The sequence below is a fragment of the Oncorhynchus nerka genome, linkage group LG14, assembly GCF_034236695.1.
Source record: "Oncorhynchus nerka isolate Pitt River linkage group LG14, Oner_Uvic_2.0, whole genome shotgun sequence".
Taxonomy (NCBI): Eukaryota; Metazoa; Chordata; class Actinopteri; order Salmoniformes; family Salmonidae; genus Oncorhynchus; species Oncorhynchus nerka.
Genome location: NC_088409.1, coordinates 33660244 through 33679445, shown reverse-complemented (window position 1 = coordinate 33679445; position 19202 = coordinate 33660244). Strand labels below are relative to the sequence as shown.

Here is a 19202-nt window from a genome sequence, read left to right as displayed (position 1 = left end):
CGTGAGTGTGTGCGTGAGTGTGTGTGTGTGTGTGTGTGTGTGTGTGTGTGTGTTTGTGTGCGCGTCTCAGTCACTAGATCTCAATCCAATTGAACACGTATGGGAGATTCTGGAGCAGCGCCTGAAACAGCATTTTCCACCACCATCAACAAAACACCAAATGATGGAATTTCTCGTGGAAGAATGAAGTCGCATCCCTCCAATAGAGTTCCAGACACTTGTAGAATCTGTGTCAAGGTGCATTGAAGCTTGTGGTGGTTCAACGCCCTATTAAGACACTATGTTGGTGTTTCCTTTATTTTGGTAGTTGCCTATATACATACCTGTTGTATGTGAGGACTGCCTCCTTGAGGTCTTGTTTCATATCTTGAAAAATGAAAGGAGAGCCGCACACTCTAGGAGCTCAGATGCAATAACTTACTGTAGTATATAATACATACTGTAGGCCTACAAACATTTATAATAGCAAAATCACAAGAATGGCTTCAGATCAAAGTCTACGTTGAGCCCGGGGGGAGCAAGGGTCTTTAAATGAAAGATCCAGGCAGCCTCTCGTTTTAACAGTAAATTGTCGAGGTCCCCCCCACCCCCCTCTCCTAGGGAGGGTGACATGTTCGATGCCGATATAACGTAGGGACCAAATCGAGTGGTTCACTTCCAAAAAGTGGACCGCAACTGGGTATGCAAGTTTTTGCACCTAATGGTGCTACGATTGGTACTTTTAATTGGCACTTGGTTTTACCCACATAATTTTTACCACAAGGACAAGTTCTAAGATAAATAACACCTTTGATTGGGATCTGTTTCCCTGTTTGGGGGTGTTTGAAGGATCTACATTTGTAAGTTGAGCGCAGCCGTTACATTTGTAGTTTCCATCCAGTAGGGGCGCAAATAGACATTGTACCATTTTGTGGTGGTAAATCAGAGTTCACCAATTGATCTCTGAGATTTCTGCCCCACAAGAATATGACCAAGAGAGGGTCCGAAAACACATTACCGATACTGTCATCGGATCTTAGAATGTGCCGTAATTTGTTCAGAGCACTTTGAGTAGCGGGTAGTTGCAAGAATGCTTCTTTTTGCGAGACTGTCCTTGAAAAAGATCCTGTCTCGGTTTGTTTTGAATTTTCTCAATGACAGTATTAATCTGACCATTTTGTACCCCCTCTCCTTGAATTTTCTTTGCGTCTCAGCCATATTTCTGTCTAAATCTGATTGGTTCTTTTTTGCAAATTTTGCAAGTTCCTACAGAATTGTAGGGCAAACTGTTTTTCAAGGGAAACAGGTGACAACTATCACCCCTCAACAAACTGTTACGATCAGTAGGTTTCCTGTAAAGATCAGTGTATAGAGCATTATCCTCACACAAGATCAGAAGATCAAGGAAACTGATTTGACATGTGTCAGATTGCATAGTAAATCTCAGATGCTCAGAACAACAGTTAAGAAAAGCATGGAACGCCTGGAGCTGTTTTGCATCACCCCTCCATAGAACAAAAAATATCATCAATATACCGTTTCCAAATAATGATGTTAGGCAAGAAAACATTTTTGAGAGGATTGAAAATGTAACCCACATACAAATGTTTCTCCATGTAACCCACATACAAAGTTAGGAGCCATGGAGGATCCCATAGCAGTACCCTTTGTCTGAATAAAGAAATCATTTAGAAACATGAAGTACTTGTGCGAGTACTATTTCAGCCAATGTTATAATGCAGCACTGGAAGGTAGTTCATTGGGGTCACGTTGCAGAAGAAAATGTTCCATAGCTTCAATACTGCCCTCGTATGGAATATTTGTGTATAACGACTCAACATCAAAAGTAACTAACAAAGTATTATCAGGGAGAGGATCAAGAGATTCAATAATAGATATCATACTGCTGGTGTCCTTTACAAAGGAGGGGAGCTGTTCTGAGATCATACTGCTGGTGTCCTTTACAAAGGAGGGGAGCTGTTCTGAGATCATACTGCTGGTGTCCTTTACAAAGGAGGGGAGCTGTTCTGAGATCATACTGCTGGTGTCCTTTACAAAGGAGGGCTGTTCTGAGATCATACTGCTGGTGTCCTTTACAAAGGAGGGCTGTTCTGAGATCATACTGCTGGTGTCCTTTACAAAGGAGGGCTGTTCTGAGATCATACTGCTGGTGTCCTTTACAAAGGAGGGCTGTTCTGAGATCATACTGCTGGTGTCCTTTACAAAGGAGGGCTGTTCTGAGATCATACTGCTGGTGTCCTTTACAAAGGAGGGGAGCTGTTCTGAGATCATACTGCTGGTGTCCTTTACAAAGGAGGGCTGTTCTGAGATCATACTGCTGGTGTCCTTTACAAAGGAGGGCTGTTCTGAGATCATACTGCTGGTGTCCTTTACAAAGGAGGGCTGTTCTGAGATCATACTGCTGGTGTTCTTTACAAAGGAGGGGAGCTGTTCTGAGATCATACTGCTGGTGTCCTTTACAAAGGAGGGCTGTTCTGAGATCATACTGCTGGTGTCCTTTACAAAGGAGGGCTGTTCTGAGATCATACTGCTGGTGTCCTTTACAAAGGAGGGGAGCTGTTCTGAGATCATACTGCTGGTGTCCTTTACAAAGGAGGGGAGCTGTTCTGAGATCATACTGCTGGTGTCCTTTACAAAGGAGGGCTGTTCTGAGATCATACTGCTGGTGTCCTTTACAAAGGAGGGCTGTTCTGAGATCATACTGCTGGTGTCCTTTACAAAGGAGGGCTGTTCTGAGATCATACTGCTGGTGTCCTTTACAAAGGAGGGCTGTTCTGAGATCATACTGCTGGTGTCCTTTACAAAGGAGGGCTGTTCTGAGATCATACTGCTGGTGTCCTTTACAAAGGAGGGCTGTTCTGAGATCATACTGCTGGTGTCCTTTACAAAGGAGGGCTGTTCTGAGATCATACTGCTGGTGTCCTTTACAAAGGAGGGCTGTTCTGAGATCATACTGCTGGTGTCCTTTACAAAGGAGGGCTGTTCTGAGATCATACTGCTGGTGTCCTTTACAAAGGAGGGCTGTTCTGAGATCATACTGCTGGTGTCCTTTACAAAGGAGGGCTGTTCTGAGATCATACTGCTGGTGTCCTTTACAAAGGAGGGCTGTTCTGAGATCATACTGCTGGTGTCCTTTACAAAGGAGGGCTGTTCTGAGATCATACTGCTGGTGTCCTTTACAAAGGAGGGCTGTTCTGAGATCATACTGCTGGTGTCCTTTACAAAGGAGGGCTGTTCTGAGATCATACTGCTGGTGTCCTTTACAAAGGAGGGCTGTTCTGAGATCATACTGCTGGTGTCCTTTACAAAGGAGGGCTGTTCTGAGATCATACTGCTGGTGTCCTTTACAAAGGAGGGCTGTTCTGAGATCATACTGCTGGTGTCCTTTACAAAGGAGGGAATCTGTTCTGAGATCATACTGCTGGTGTCCTTTACAAAGGAGGGGAGCTGTTCTGAGATCATACTGCCGGTGTCCTGCCGGTGTCCTGCCGGTGTCCTTTACAAAGGAGGGGAGGAGGGGAGCTGTTCTGCGATCATACTGCTGGTGTCCTTTACAAAGGAGGGGAGCTGTTCTGAGATCATACTGCCGGTGTCCTGCCGGTGTCCTTTACAAAGGAGGGGAGGAGGGGAGCTGTTCTGCGATCATACTGCTGGTGTCCTTTACAAAGGAGGGGAGCTGTTCTGAGATCATACTGCCGGTGTCCTGCCGGTGTCCTTTACAAAGGAGGGGAGGAGGGGAGCTGTTCTGCGATCATACTGCTGGTGTCCTTTACAAAGGAGGGGAGCTGTTCTGAGATCATACTGCTGGTGTCCTTTACAAAGGAGGGGAGCTGTTCTGAGATCATACTGCCGGTGTCCTGCCGGTGTCCTTTACAAAGGAGGGGAGGAGGGGAGCTGTTCTGCGATCATACTGCTGGTGTCCTTTACAAAGGAGGGGAGCTGTTCTGAGATCATACTGCTGGTGTCCTTTACAAAGGAGGGGAGCTGTTCTGAGATCATACTGCTGGTGTCCTTTACAAAGGAGGGAGCTGTTCTGAGATCATACTGCTGGTGTCCTTTACAAAGGAGGGGAGCTGTTCTGAGATCATACTGCTGGTGTCCTTTACAAAGGAGGGGAGCTGTTCTGAGATCATACTGCTGGTGTCCTTTACAAAGGAGGGGAGCTGTTCTGAGATCATACTGCTGGTGTCCTTTACAAAGGAGGGGAGCTGTTCTGAGATCATACTGCCGGTGTCCTTTACAAAGGAGGGGAGCTGTTCTGCGATCATACTGCTGGTGTCCTTTACAAAGGAGGGGAGCTGTTCTGAGATCATACTGCTGGTGTCCTTTACAAAGGAGGGGAGCTGTTCTGAGATCTGCATCAATGCCCTGGAGGTTTTGTAACATTCTTGTGTAATTTCGGCAAAGTATAGAAAGTAGCAATTTTAGGGTGGTGAATAGACAAAAACTCATGTTCTTTGTTGGTTATCTGACCAGAACTTACATACCCATCTAGGACAGTAAAGATCATGTTCTGAAATTGGTCAGTGGGGTCACTTCTGAGTTTCTTGTAAAAGGTGTTGTCAAACAGTTGTCTATGACACTCATTTACATAAACAGCCCTATCCATGAGTACAACTGACCCACCCTTATCAGCAGGGGGGTAAGGACTGACGTATCGGATTCAAGCAGAGCTTGTTTTTCATCCTGAGGTAAATGATGGAAAGATATGTACTCCTGTTTGTTCATAAGGAGATGAACAACATCTTTTTCAATGAGTCTGCAATACGTCCCAATAGAGTGATTGCGATTAGATGGAGGTACAAAATAACTTGTTAATCAAAAAGGAGTTAAAAACTTGTTAATCAACAAGGAGTGGAGGTGGAGCAGCCTACATGTTCAGTAGAAATATCACGATTGGGGGAGCTAAAGTATTCCCTGAAACGGATGTTTCTAAAAAACTTAAACATCGAAATCGTTGCACTGAGTTGTAGGCACAAAATATAACCCGTTATTAAGCAAGGAGACATAGGCAGGGCTCAATATATTGCTTGATAAATTGAAGACACTCAGTCCCGTGGGTTCTGGGACCACTGTCACTGGAAGCAGATGAGGCGCTGGTTGTAGAGCGTTGGTCAGACGAGGTGGATAGAAGTGAGCGGCATCCCTCCTGCGCCTGCCATGGAGAGGAGGAGCAGGACCTCTTTTGTCAGGGTTTCTCCAGAAGGGTTCGAATTTCTTGATTTTAAGTTATTTTATTTCTGTAGACAACTTGTCCTGGAGAGCTTGGGTAGTTTTCATCAGTTCATTGAATATGCCATCATCATTAACAGCTCCTTGCAGAACTGTGCGTTTCTCTTCGATTGTGTTATCCATTTTAATAAAATCATTGTTCAATTGATCAACAATTAATGTCATTAAATCAATAGAGCATTTGTTCAGGATGGCACACCAGCGCTCACAGAAATCATCTGTGCGCTGTCCCAATCATCGTTCTTTTTGCCACCTGAGTCCCTGTGGAATAACGCCTTGACGCACATAATCACTAAGAGTGACTATGTGTAGATGCATTCTCGTCTGGCGCTTAGATAAGTCTGAGAGGTTAGAATTACACCCCGGCATGTCAAAAGGGACTCCGAAACAATTATCTTATCACATTATTTTTGGCTATATTCAAAGTAATCTTGTTTGGGTCTTTGACCAGTGTCAGGAAAATAATGATCATTCGGCATCGGTAGGGTGCAGTTTACTGGGTAACAGATTCATCTAGAGGTGAAAGAAACATCTGAAAGAAACAGAAAACTCATCTGTTTTTACCCAACTGAGTAAGAAGGAAAAGACTCCAAATGCAGATCTTGAGGTGGACAACTGAGGTCCATCTGGGCTTTTAACAGAGGATCTCTCTGCATGAACAACAACAACCACTAGTTGCACTGCTTTATGAAGGGGTAGAGGGGAAGAGATGGTGAGAGATATGGAGAAATATATAGAAAGAGGGGGGGGGGACCATTGCATCGGAGTGATGTAGTGATACAGATACTCCTCTAGACAGAGAGAGAGAGAGAACAGAGCGAGAGAGAAGTAAAGCTAAATAAAGAGAGAGAGAGAGATCCAGTATCTTAGTAAAGGTATACATACTGTCTGAGATCTCCCAGAGCCGTGGAGGAAGCTGGCTGAAGTACTCATGCTGGAGAGCTGCCTGAGCAGACAGACGGTTCTTTGGGAAGCACTGGAGGAACCTAGAGGCTAACTCCTCAGCATGGTCCACATAGCCCAACCTACAGGGAAGACAGACAGACAGTTAGCATGGTTCACAACCTACATAACAGAAACAGGGCAGAAGGTAGCCTAGTGGTTAGAGTGCTGGGCCAGTAACTGAAAGATTGCTAGTTCAAATCCCATAGCTGACAAGGTGAAACATCGGTTGATGTGCCCTTGAGCAAAGCACTGAAACTTAATTGCCCTGGGGTTGCCATTGACAATGGCTGGCCCTGGTGTCTCAGGGGGAATTTCCAATTCACACATACAGTATGTATAATACACACTTGTAAATATAAGCACCCATTACAATCGTCTTCTTATTAGAAAGAAAACAGACTGTTAGTATGGTCTACACAACCTCCTCTCCCTGGCACGCCCGTGACACAGGCCGACCCGGTCACCATGAAAAATGAAAGACTTCATCAGAGAGGGTGAAGACAGAGGCTCTCAACTCCCTGTAGGCTTTCATTGAACTGCTCCTGTGTGTGTGCATGTGCGTGTGTGTTTGTACAGGGAGGCTCTGAACTCCTGAACCCGCCTACCATCCAGCACCGAAGGGGAAGCAGAAACAGAAAAAAGAACAAAGTACAACCAAGTCAGTCAGTAATTAGGCCTGCAGTCCATTAAATAAACATGATGTTATTCCTCCCTCTGCCGGAGCTACCGAGCTGTGTGGATGTACAGTATGTATGTGTATGTGAAAGAGAGAGAGTCCTTCACCTAATGCCAGGAACTCTGAAGCCCTCTCCCACTGTTCCTCCTCCTGTCTCTCCTCTCAGAGGGCATAGAGCAGATCTACACTAGTGGACCCAATAGACCCCCTCTGCAGAGAGGAACACAGCTAACTGACTCCAGCAGGGCCTTCTTCTCCTTTCATTTCCACCTCAGATGTTGGATGTTGAACTCAATGTAAAAATGGGTAGGTTCCCATTTTAAACGAAATATAACTTTTGAGGCTTGAGGGTGGATGTGAAAATACTGCCCCCTATCCCAAACAGGTTAAGGGTGGGGTAATGCAGGGGGTATAATGAGATTGATCTAGACCATACTGTATTATCAGAAAGTGTAGTGTGCGTTTACAAGGCAGGTTTTAGCATGACAGAAAAAGGTACAAAATCCCATCAGGCATTGCTAATTTGACCTGATAAAAGGTGTCTGAGCAACAACAGAGCCAGAAACAAAGGAACAAACAGGTATCACTGACTGGGTGAACTTTACCTCCATATAAAATCCTTAGAAAACAAAGGGTTGCTGATATAGGTGTGCATTCCTGCCTGCGAATGCTGTCAGCTAGCCTGAGCGGGAAGATTCCCTCGGCTAGCTAGCTAGGTGAGATGCTACGAGTAAACAAGCACACATCTGTGATCGATATCTCCTCCGACAATCAAACACACCGGGTTGATGGGATGTTCACAGTGGAAAGAAGCATTCCCTCTTCAGAGAGAGACGCCTTTTCAGGTCGTCATGTTTTTCCATGAGGAAACCACAGCCGGGACCTGGGAGGGCAGAAAGCATGAGTACATGTGTGTGTGCACATGTGTGTGTGTGTCTGTGAGAGTGTATTTATGTGTGTGTGTGTGTGTGTGTGTGACTACAGGCAGTAACACCTGCTCCTATTGTTGGCCTTCCCCCACCACTATGCCATGGTTATAACTAAGGCAAGGCAGCACTGCAGGACCTTTCAACAGCACCCAACACGGCTAGCAACCAAACAGTATTTTGGAACAAGTCTTTGTGGCTGTGTCAAAACATATGTCCCTGCAAGCCCCAACAGCAATCCAGGAGAGCTGCTTGCCTTTCAGCATGTGTGAGTCATTGTGGATGAGGGTACTATTGCACAAAGAGATATGTGAGAGCAGAACGGATCTACACACTGACAAGCTCTGTCTGGCATGCAACCCCACCGTCAGCCGAGCTACTTTCAAAGACTCTGCTGGCTAATAAAGTGCTGAACACAGGGTTATATGGGTTATACAAGCTGTACTGAACATACAGTCAATGTAAACAGAGGGGTAGTCTTACCATTACAAAAACACACAAGCACTTCCGAAATCGTTAAACTGAGGAATGCCAGCATGCCGTGTGCTCTGACCCTTTACATGTTATTCGCATGCGATGCCTGTGAATGTCTGATCTGACCCAACAAACCATAGAAGGAGAAAACTGCCCCAGCTATCCATGTCAGAGTAGTAGTGAGGTGGGTACAGGGCAGAGGGAGAGGGAGAAAGGGAGAGATAGGAGGAGGGAGAGAGAGAGGAAGAGGGAGGGGGAGAGAGAGAGGAATTGGGAGGGGGAGAGAGAGAGAGAGAGAGAGAGAGAGAGAGGAATTGGGAGGGGGAGAGAAGAATTGGGAGGGGGAGAGGGAGAGGAATTGGGAGGGAGAGAGAGAGAGAGGAATTGGGAGGGGGAGAGAGAGGGGAATTGGGAGGGGGAGAGGGAGAGGAATTGGGAGGAGAGAGAGAGAGGAATTGGGAGGGGGAGAGAGGAATGGGAGGGGAGAGAGAGAAATTGGGAGGGGAGAGAGAGAAATTGGGAGGGGGAGAGAGAGGGGAATTGGGAGGAGGAGAGAGAGAGAGGAATTGGGAGGAGGAGAGAGAGAGAGGAATTGGGAGGGGGAGAGAGAGAGAGGAATTGGGAGGGGGAGAGAGAGAGGAATTGGGAGGGGAGAGAGAAAGAGGAATTGGAAGAGGGAGGGAGGGAGGGAGGGAGGGAGGGAGGGAGGGAGGGAGGGGAATTGGGAGAGGAGAGAGAGAGGAATTGAGAAGGGGAGAGAGAGTGGAATTGGGAGGGGGAGAGAGATGCATGTGTTCATATCAACTTCATCAGGACCTGGCACGGTATAAAAGGAGGGGGAAGAACAGCAGTCAGTAACATTCCTCCCAGTTTCTTTCTTCACATATTTATTTCCTCATAGACTGGCTGGGGTCCAAGGGGAGGAGGGGAGACTGGGGCAGGGGCTAGAGTGGCTAGGCAGAGAGGGTGGAGTGTAGTGGAGCAGGGCCGGGGGGACATACAGATAGACACGGAGAGGGGCCAGGGACAGACAAACAGACTGTGTGAACTGGAGCGTTCAGCATGCCCATCCTGGGGGGTCAGACATAGAGGGCATGGGAAACGGCAGTCATTCCTCTAAGGTCAGTCTGTCTGTCAGTCAGTCTGTTCCCCAGGTCAGTCTGTCTGTCAGTCAGTCTGTTAACCAGGTCAGTCTGTCTGTCAGTCAGTCTGTTAACCAGGTCAGTCTGTCTGTCAGTCAGTCTGTTACTGAGGCTCCACTGCTCTGGCTCCACTATCAACTGGCTGACTTTTGAACTCTCACTACTACAGTATCTCTCTCACTACTACAGTATCTCTCTCACTACTACAGTACCTCTCTCACTACTACAGTATCTCTCTCACTGCTACAGTATCTCTCTCACTTCTACAGTATCTCTCTCACTTCTACAGTATCTCTCTCACTTCTACAGTATCTCTCTCACTGCTACAGTATCTCTCTCACTGCTACAGTATCTCTCTCACTGCTACAGTATCTCTCTCACTTCTACAGTATCTCTCTCACTTCTACAGTATCTCTCTCACTACTACAGTATCTCTCTCACTACTACAGTATCTATCTCACTTCTACAGTATCTCTCTCACTACTACAGTATCTCTCTCACTTCTACAGTATCTCTCTCACTACTACAGTATCTCTCTCACTACTACAGTATCTCTATCACTGCTACAGTATCTCTCTCACTGCTACAGTATCTCTCTCACTTCTACAGTATCTCTCTCACTACTACAGTATCCCTCTCACTACTACAGTATCTCTCTCACTACTACAGTATCTCTATCACTACTACAGTATCTCTATCACTACTACAGTATCTCTCTCACTGCTACAGTATCTCTCTCACTACTACAGTATCTCTCTCACTACTACAGTATCTCTCTCACTACTACAGTATATCTCTCACTGCTACAGTATCTCTCTCACTACTACAGTATCTCTCTCACTGCTACAGTATCTCTCTCACTGCTACAGTATCTCTATCACTACTACAGTATCTCTCTCACTACTACAGTATCTCTCTCACTACTACAGTATCTCTCTCACTGCTACAGTATCTCTCTCACTGCTACAGTATCTCTCTCACTACTACAGTATCTCTCTCACTACTACAGTATCTCTCTCACTGCTACAGTATCTCTCTCACTACTACAGTATCTCTATCACTACTACAGTATCTCTATCACTGCTACAGTATCTCTCTCACTACTACAGTATCTCTCTCACTACTACAGTATCTCTCTCACTACTACAGTATCTCTCTCACTGCTATAGTATCTCTCTCACTGGTACAGAAATTCTACACATACTGTACTTGTAGACACACACACACACACGCACACACACGCACACACACGCACACACGCACAATGTTGTAACTTTAATGTGTTACAGAGTTAATGTTTAAGTTAATTCATTGAGCTGTATCTAAAGATATTTCTTTATAGTTATTTACATATGTAATTGTATTGGTTTGTATTGAATTACGCTTTTTGACTGCAAGTTCCAGAATGCCTGGCGACAGGAATGAGAGAGTTAACGCGCCAATTATGTGCAGGTGCTAATTGATTGTGGCTGACTTTCCGATAGCATCTTACCTGCATTGCTCTGTACCAAAACAAATTGTTAAATGTAACGTGAACAAGTATTATTACTAAAAGAAGCTTTCGTATCAAACCCGACGTCCCGAGTCATTACTTTGAAGTTAGTTAATCTAAAACACGCACACACAAACTGATAAACATAAAATATACTGCCGCTCTCTTTCTCTCTCGTTTTGAGCCATCAATCAAATTATATTTTATATTCATCTGAAAAAGGAAACTGTGATACTGCGAGAGAGAATGTGGAACCTTGACTTTTAAACACTGGGCCATGGTCACTGTGGTAACTACAGAGGCCAAGAGTTCTCACTGAGCCAGACCAGAATACTGTGAGACATTTTGCATATCTGTGACCAAATCATCAAGTCACCCTGTCTCTGCCTGTCCCCTCAGGCTCCTGATGAGTGCCAGGGGCAGAGGGTGGTCCACATCTGGAATGCCCCCTGTGCCCTTTCCTGCCATCTGTGTCAGGGCTGACTGCTCTGGTGGCACGACACCAGTGGCATGACCCCGATCTGCTCCCCCCCTAAACCAGATGAACCCTGGGAAGAGTGTGTGAGCTGTCTGTAGGTCTAGACGTCCCGAGGGTAGAGAAAATAGAGGGATGTATGGATGGAGTGGTGGGGGGTTGGCGGTCTGGAGCATATTGCCCTTGGGAACTTTCACAGACAGGAAGAGCACAAAAGTGGGTCTGTAGGAAAATGGCCCTCTGACCTGGCATACAAAATGGCCCTCTGACCATGCAACACATATGAATAGGCGCAAAAAAAACAGTACACTTACTTATTCCATGCTTGTCTGAGCTTCTTGGAACTGTAGACAGTAAAGCTGTCTGAATGGGTAAAGACACAGAGAGGCAATAGAAACATGTTCATATTCATCATCAGGACACATTTGTGAAGTTTTACAACAAATGTTTCATCGTACAGTATGTGATTTAACAAGAGGCTAACATCACTTGGTACAGCATGATGCTTGCAACTCCAGGATAGTGGGTTCGATTCCCAAGGCCACCGTACTTAAAATGTACACACGCATAACTGTAAGTCGCTTTGGATAAAAACATCTGCTAAATGGCACTATTATTAAATATTAAAAGTATTTTTGTGTGTGTGTGTGTGTGTGTGTGTGTGTGTGTGTCTACGGTATGAATGGCTCGGTGTATGTGTGTGAGTGCACCTCTGACAGCTCGACTCCCTCGTCCAAAACCTGTGTAGAGACCTCTGTTTTCAGACTAACACTGTAACTGCCAACCTCCAGGACTAGACTGGGGGAATGGGGGCAGAGAGACAGCTAGACAGCCAACCACGGGTTAGGGAGAGGGGGAGAGGGAAGAGAGAGAGTAGCCACTCTTCCACTGCTAGACAGAGGGGCAGAGAGACAGCTAGACAGCCAACCACGGGTTTGGGAGAGGGGGAGAGGGAAGAGAGAGAGTAGCCACTCTTCCACTGCTAGACAGAGGGGGAGAGATACAGAATAGCTACAGTTTGAGTTAAGGAGTTATTGAGTGGGGAGGATAGAGAGATGGTAAGACTGTTCCAGAGTCAGGGAATAGACATATATGAGGGAGAGTTGTTTTGATATCCAGATTACTCCTGTCTTTCTCAAATGTCTGATATACTGTGGTTATACTAAATATCCTCCAGCCTGTGGTAAAGCACCAAGGCCCTGGGCCAAGGTCAGGCTAAGTATCATGGCTGTCTACGTTTCAAACCTAAACTGTTGTGCTGCGAACACCAGAGTGAAAAACCAGGGCTGTAAACATGGCTGTGAATTATTGAAAGTAAAGCTGAGAATGTGAAGAATCGTAAACAACGTGCTGATACCATCTCTGTGTTTGATTTCATGTCTGGAAACTGATTACAGTTCAGGAGGAAGATTAAAACATGGTCAGACTGAGAAGCTCTCAGTGAGGTAAGATATATTCAGAGGGATAGAGTGAGACAACACTGTCTTCTGGTGGTGGGAAGATATGACTACACCCAGTGTTAACTTTCTTCTGATAAAGCATTTTCCCAGTTCCATCTGTTACGTGCGAATGATCACTTTGTGGTTGAGTGATGGTGACAATGAGAGGCTTGAAACAGCCATTTAGATTAGATAATTGTGACATTGGGCATCCCTTTAGAGCACAAATAAGAAAATAAAAGGTTTTCTCTATCCCGGGATTCAGTCAAAAGATTGTTCACCTTATGGAGGAAACAGGTAGCTTGGAGAGACACTTATTAAGAGAGGGAGGTGGTCTTGCCTTGGACATCTGATCAGGCAACTGCCTCAATTGCTGATAATAAAATGGTGTATTGTGTGTGTACCTATTGTCATGCAGAGATAGTATACTGATCTGGTACACTGAAGCCAGGTCTGTCTGGATGACAGGAGCAGCAGGACAGAACAGTGTGTGTTGCTCACACAGCTGCCCACGGCAGCAGGACAACATAGAACTATGGCCAACCACAGCCATGGCCACAGGACATGCGATTAGGTGTGTGTGTGCGTGGGTTTGTGTGTGTGTTTCACACCCCAGTCCTCTGTAATTGGTCACAGGAGATACAGCTAGGCACGCCACTCACATCATGGTACCCCTGCTCTCCCTCTGTCCCTCTTCTTCTCCCTCCATCATCCTCTCTCTGTCACTCCTCTAATTCCCCCTCTATCTCTCTGTGTGTTCCAGCATGCCAACACTAATCTGAGAGCACCGTCCAGTCTGTCTCTAATGAGCTCCCAGAGGGCAGCAGCAGTAGCCCTAGTCTGGCACAGGGATGGCACAGCGATGGTACGGCTGGCTCACAGGCCTGCGTGGGCTGTGTGAACTATAGCGGCATGCCTCCAAGGTTTACAAAGTAGAACTGGAGTCAAAGTCTGGTTCTGACTGTTGGACCTATTGTGTGTGTGTGTGTATGTGTGTGTATGTGTGTGTGTGTGTGTGTGTGTGTGTGTGTGTGTGTGTGTGTGTGTGTGTGTGCGTGCGTGCGTGCGTGCGTGCGTGCGTGCGTGCGTGCGTGCGTGCGTGCGTGCGTTCCTCACCTGGTTTGAAGTGGGGCAGGGAGTGGACCCCTGGCCAGGTATCCTCACAGGGGGTGCCTAGGACCTGAAAGAAGGAATGCATCAGACAAACACACGCTGTGTCCCTATCAACACATTCATACTTCAACAACACAATTGGGCCACAGAGAAAGGAAAAGAGAAGACCGTCTCATAGAGAAATCGTTTCATTTCTATGACCAAAGAGGAACCTCTGAATCACTAAGGTCCTAAACAATGACCACATTTACATGCGCACAGTATCTGGATAGTAGGTTATATCCCACTTAAGGTCTTATTCGTGATAAGATGGTTCCATGTATCTTTGATATCCCGCTCATGAGTATCCCTGTATCCATGAATAAACAGAATATTCCTCATTGAAGGTGATATGGTTTAAATGGTATAGTAACTGAAATATGGACACTGACTGTAGGTTTAGAACCTCTCACATGTAGAGTAATATATATATTTTTTAAGTAATATATTTGTTTATTGAATATTTAAAACATACAATATACTTGCAGTGAAGCCGCTCAACAACTACATCACATTAGTCATCTGACAGACTCATATCCAGAGAGACACACAGAAACAACCAGGGTCAACCAGGGTCAACGCTCAAGGGCACGTCGAAAGATCTCCCACGAGCCCTCCAAGATCCCCCCCACAGTTCCCCAAGAGCTGCCCCTCAACCATCCAAGACACCCCCCCCCCCCCAGAGAAAATGAATAAATAAATACAACAATTCCATTCCCCATCCCCAAGACCCCCACAACCCCCCAAGAGAAAATGAATAAATAAATACAATAATTCCATTCCCCATCCCCAAGACCCCCCTCCAACAAAATGAACAAAAAGAGAAAAAAGAGAAAAAACAAAAGATATCAAGGACAACAAAAATCATAACAGCGAGGCCAAATTAATATGTTTGAGTGCATATATGGCACTATTTACATGTGTGTCAGTGTATTTGCACATGTGTGCATTTGAGAGTGTGTGTATATTGCATGTGTACTAACACCTGCACGGCATCAGCCTCAGGCTGATTAACTGTAACAACACTGCCCCTCAGTGTCATTAAAATGTACTTTTTGTTATGTTTTATTTTGACTTTATTTTTTTGACTTTTATCTTTGACTGTCATTCTATCCCCCGCTCATCAACTCCACTCCCACTTGTCTCCAATTCCACACCCCAACCCTCAGCTTCCCTCAGCCCATCCTACCTATCTCTGCTGGCCACCCTCTTTGGATTTCTTTGAAAAATATAATATTATTTCCTGCAGAATTATGCATTTCTTTCAGAGAAATTATACAACATATGTCTCAGGAACAGGAGTGGAGAAAAATGATTTCTTACTGTCACTATTTCAACCACATACAATATGCACTCAAGACGAACTGAAGTCTTATCAGAAATGTGTTTCGTCGTTTTCTCGGCTTTTCATTTCCTTAAAACAGGTCACACTGATGACATTTGGACATTTTGCACAGGACCAATCTTTCCACTGTTATGGAGTTATTCCGTTTTCTCCCCAGTCCCTAAACGAAACAGACAACTTTACCGGTGTTAACTAGATTACTAATGCCTTCCTTCTATCAATGTAGGACATTATTCTGGTCAGCACCACTTCATTTAGTCTTCTGGGGCAACAAGTTATGGCAGAAGAGAAGCAGCACGTGTCCAACTACAGTTGACACGACCTACCAAATGTAAGACTTATGAAAACATCATCCCACAACACCCATGATATGTGTAGCAGAGAACAGACCACAGAAACAACAGTAAATGGGATAAGATGTTTACATGCCACAGTATCCCATATTGGCTCCCGAGTGGCACAGCAGTGCCACTACAGACCCTGGTCCAATTCCAGGGTGTATCACAACCGGCTATGATTGGGAGTCCCATAGGGCGGCACATACAGTAATTGGCCCATCTTCATTCGGGCTAGGGTTTGGCCGGGGTAGGCAGTCATTGTAAATTAGAATTTGTTCTTAACTGACTTGCCTAGTTAAATAAAGGTTAAATAAAAAAAAAAAAGAAATCCCCGGCATCTTATCCGAGTTTTTCATAACCGGTACACAAGCTTTTTCTGTGTTATTGTAAACAGGATATGATGTTTTTATGCGTCAACTCATCCCGAATAATAATAGGATATTGGTGTGGACAGTGACTTGTAAAAGTATTCACCTCCCTTGGCATTTTTCCAATTCTATTTCCTTACAACCTGGAATTAAAAATAGTTTTTTGAAGGGTTGTATCATTTGATTTACACAACATTAAATCTATCTTAAACATAATCTTAAACAATAAACAATAAATATTTTTTATTGTGAAACAAACAAGAAATAAGATAAGAACACAGAAAACTTGAGCGTGCATAACTATTCACCCCCCAAAGTAAATACTTTGTAGAGACACCTTTTGCAGCAATTACAGCTGCAAGTCTCTTGGGGTATGTCTCAATAAGCTTGGCACATCTAGCCACTGGGATATGTGCCCATTCTTCAAGGCAAAACTGCTCCAGCTCCTTCAAGTTGGATGGGTTCCGCTGGTGTACAGCAATATTTAAGTCATACCACCAATTCTCAATTGGATTGAAGTCTGGGCCATTCCAATACTTTTAAATGTTTCCCCTTAAACCATTCGGGTATTGCTTCAGAAGTATGCTTAGGGTCATTATCCTGCTGGAAGGTGAACCTCCGTCCCAGGTTCAAATCACTGGAAGACTGAAACAGATTTCCCTCAAGAATTTCCCTGTATTTAGTGCCATCCATCTTTCCTTCACTTCTGACTAGCTTCCCAGTCCCTGCTGATGAAAAACATCCCCACAGCATGATGCTGCCACCACCATGCTTCACTGTGGGGATTGGGTTCTCGAGGTGATGAGAGGTGTTGGGTTTGCGCCAGACATAGCGTTTTCCTTGATGGCCAAAAAGCTACATTTTAGTCTCATCTGACAAGAGTAACTTCTTCCATATGTTTGGGGAGTCTCCCATATGCCTTTTGGCGAACACCAAACATGTTTGCTTATTTTTTCTTTAAGCAATGGCTTTTTTTCTGGCCACTCTTCCGTAAAGCCCAGCTCTGTGGAGTGTACAGCTTAAAGTGGTCCTATGGACATATACTCCAATCTCCGCAGTGGAGCTTTGTAGCTCCTTCAGGGTTATCTTTGGTCTCTTTGCTGCCTCTCTGATTAATGCCCTCCTTGCTTGGTCAGTGTGTTTTGGTGGGCGGCCCTCTCTTGGCAGGTTTGTTGTTGTGCCATATTCTTTCCATTTTGAAATAATGGATTTAATGGTGCTCTGTGGGATGTTCAAAGTTTCTGATATTTTTTTGTAACCCAACCCTGGTCTGTACTTCTTCACAACTTTGTCCCTGACCTGTTTGGATAGCTCCTTGGTCTTCATGGTGCCACTTGCTTGGTGGTGTTGCAGACTCTGGGGCCTTTCAGAACAGGTGTATATATACTGAGATCATGTGACAGATCGAGCAACACTTAGATTGTACACAGGTGGACTTTATTTGACTAATTATGTGACTTCTGAAGATAATGGGTTGCACCAGATCTTATTTAGGGGCTTCATAGCAAAGGGGGTGAATACATACAGTTGAAGTCGGAAGTTCACATACACTTTGATTGGAGTCGTTAAAACTCATTTTTTAACTACTCCACACATTACTTGTGAACAAACTATAGTTTTGGCAAGTTGGTTAGGACATCTACTTTGTGCATGACACAAGTCATTTTCCCAACTATTGTTTATAGACTGATTATTTCACTTAAAAATCACAGGTTCACAATTCCAGTGGGTCAGAAGTTTACGTACACTAAGTTGACTGTGTCTTTAAACAGCTTGGAAAATTCCAGAAAATGATGTCATGGCTTTAGAAGCTTCTGACATCATTTGAGTCAATTTGAGGTGTACCTGTGGATGTATTTCAAGGCCTACCTTCAAACTCAGTTCCTCTTTGCTTGACGTCATTGGAAAATCAAAAGAAATCAGCCAAGATCTCAGAAAAAACATTGTAGACCTCCACAAGTCTGGTTCATCCTTGGGAGCAGTTTCCAAACACCTGAAGGTACCACATTCATCAGTACAAACAATAGTACGCAAGTATAAACACCATGGGACCACATAGCCATCATACCGCTCAGGAAGGAGACACGTTCTATCTCCTAGAGATGAACGTACTTTGGTGCGAAAAGTGCAAATCAATCCCAGAACAACCGCAAAGGATATTGTGAAGATGCTGGAAGAAACAGGTACTAAAGTATCTATATCTATAGTAAAACAGGTCCTATATCGACATAACTTGGAAGGCCGCTCAGCAAGGAAGAAGCCACTGCTTCTTATATTGTTAAAATATCCGTAAAACGAACAAATGTATAAAATATTGATTACTTTGTAAAGCTTAGTAAGACCCCAGCAGAGGGCAGCAGTGTACCATGACCTGCAAAGCACAACATGGAGAGACAAGGGAGGGGGATTGGATTGTGGGAATGTGTGTATGCCAAACCCCTGACCGCAGCCACACACAAAGGGTGACCCCCCCCCCCCCCTCCATGTTCCCTCTTTCCCTCGGTCCAGCTGCCCCCTGAGGTGCAGAGTGAAATTAGCTGTCCCTCAGCCCTGTAGGGAAACACTCACTACCTTAATTACAGCCACACACACACACCATCGCTCACCGTGGCAACCCACACCACGACACCGGCCACGGAAGCTTCATCATTGCCACGGAAACATGACACTTTGCCACAGCATCATCAACATGCTAATACATCAGAACTGAACTATGCCAACCTTAATTTTGGTCTGATACACACACACAATTCCACTCCCTACCTAAGTCCTGCCCTTTCTTTCTCCCTCTATCTCTTTCACTCTATCTTTCTCAATTCAATTGAATTCAATTCAAGGGGCTTTATTGGCATGGGAAACATATGTTAACATTGCCAAAGCAAGTGAAGTAGATAATACACAAAAGTGAAATAAACAATACAAATGCACAGTAAACGTTACACTCACAGAAGTTTCCTTCTATCTCTCTCCTTCCTCTGCCGGCCAGGCCGGGTGTGTTGGTTACATTTACATTTAAGTCATTTAGCAGACGCTCTTATCCAGAGCGACTTACAAATTGGTGCGTTCACCTTATGACATCCAGTGGAACAGCCACTTTACAATAGTGCATCTAAATCTTTTAAGGGGGTGAGAAGGATTACTTTATCCTATCCTAGGTATTCCTTAAAGAGGTGGGGTTTCAGGTGTCTCCGGAAGGTG

The 19202-nt window shown here is 44.9% G+C and overlaps 1 protein-coding gene across 2 annotated transcripts in view; it reads right to left on the bottom strand.

Moving 5' to 3' along the window:
* LOC115142176 (cyclin-dependent kinase 14) overlaps positions 1 to 19202 on the bottom strand; it is a 315071-nt gene that overhangs the window by 121657 nt on the left and 174212 nt on the right. For both annotated transcript variants that reach the window (XM_065028009.1, XM_065028010.1), the window contains 3 exons: positions 13918 to 13981; positions 11677 to 11725; positions 6118 to 6257 (listed from right to left, as the gene is read on the bottom strand). In XM_065028009.1, the coding sequence (XP_064884081.1) occupies positions 6118 to 6257; positions 11677 to 11725; positions 13918 to 13981 (253 nt within the window). The remainder of the gene's footprint in view (positions 1 to 6117; positions 6258 to 11676; positions 11726 to 13917; positions 13982 to 19202) is intronic.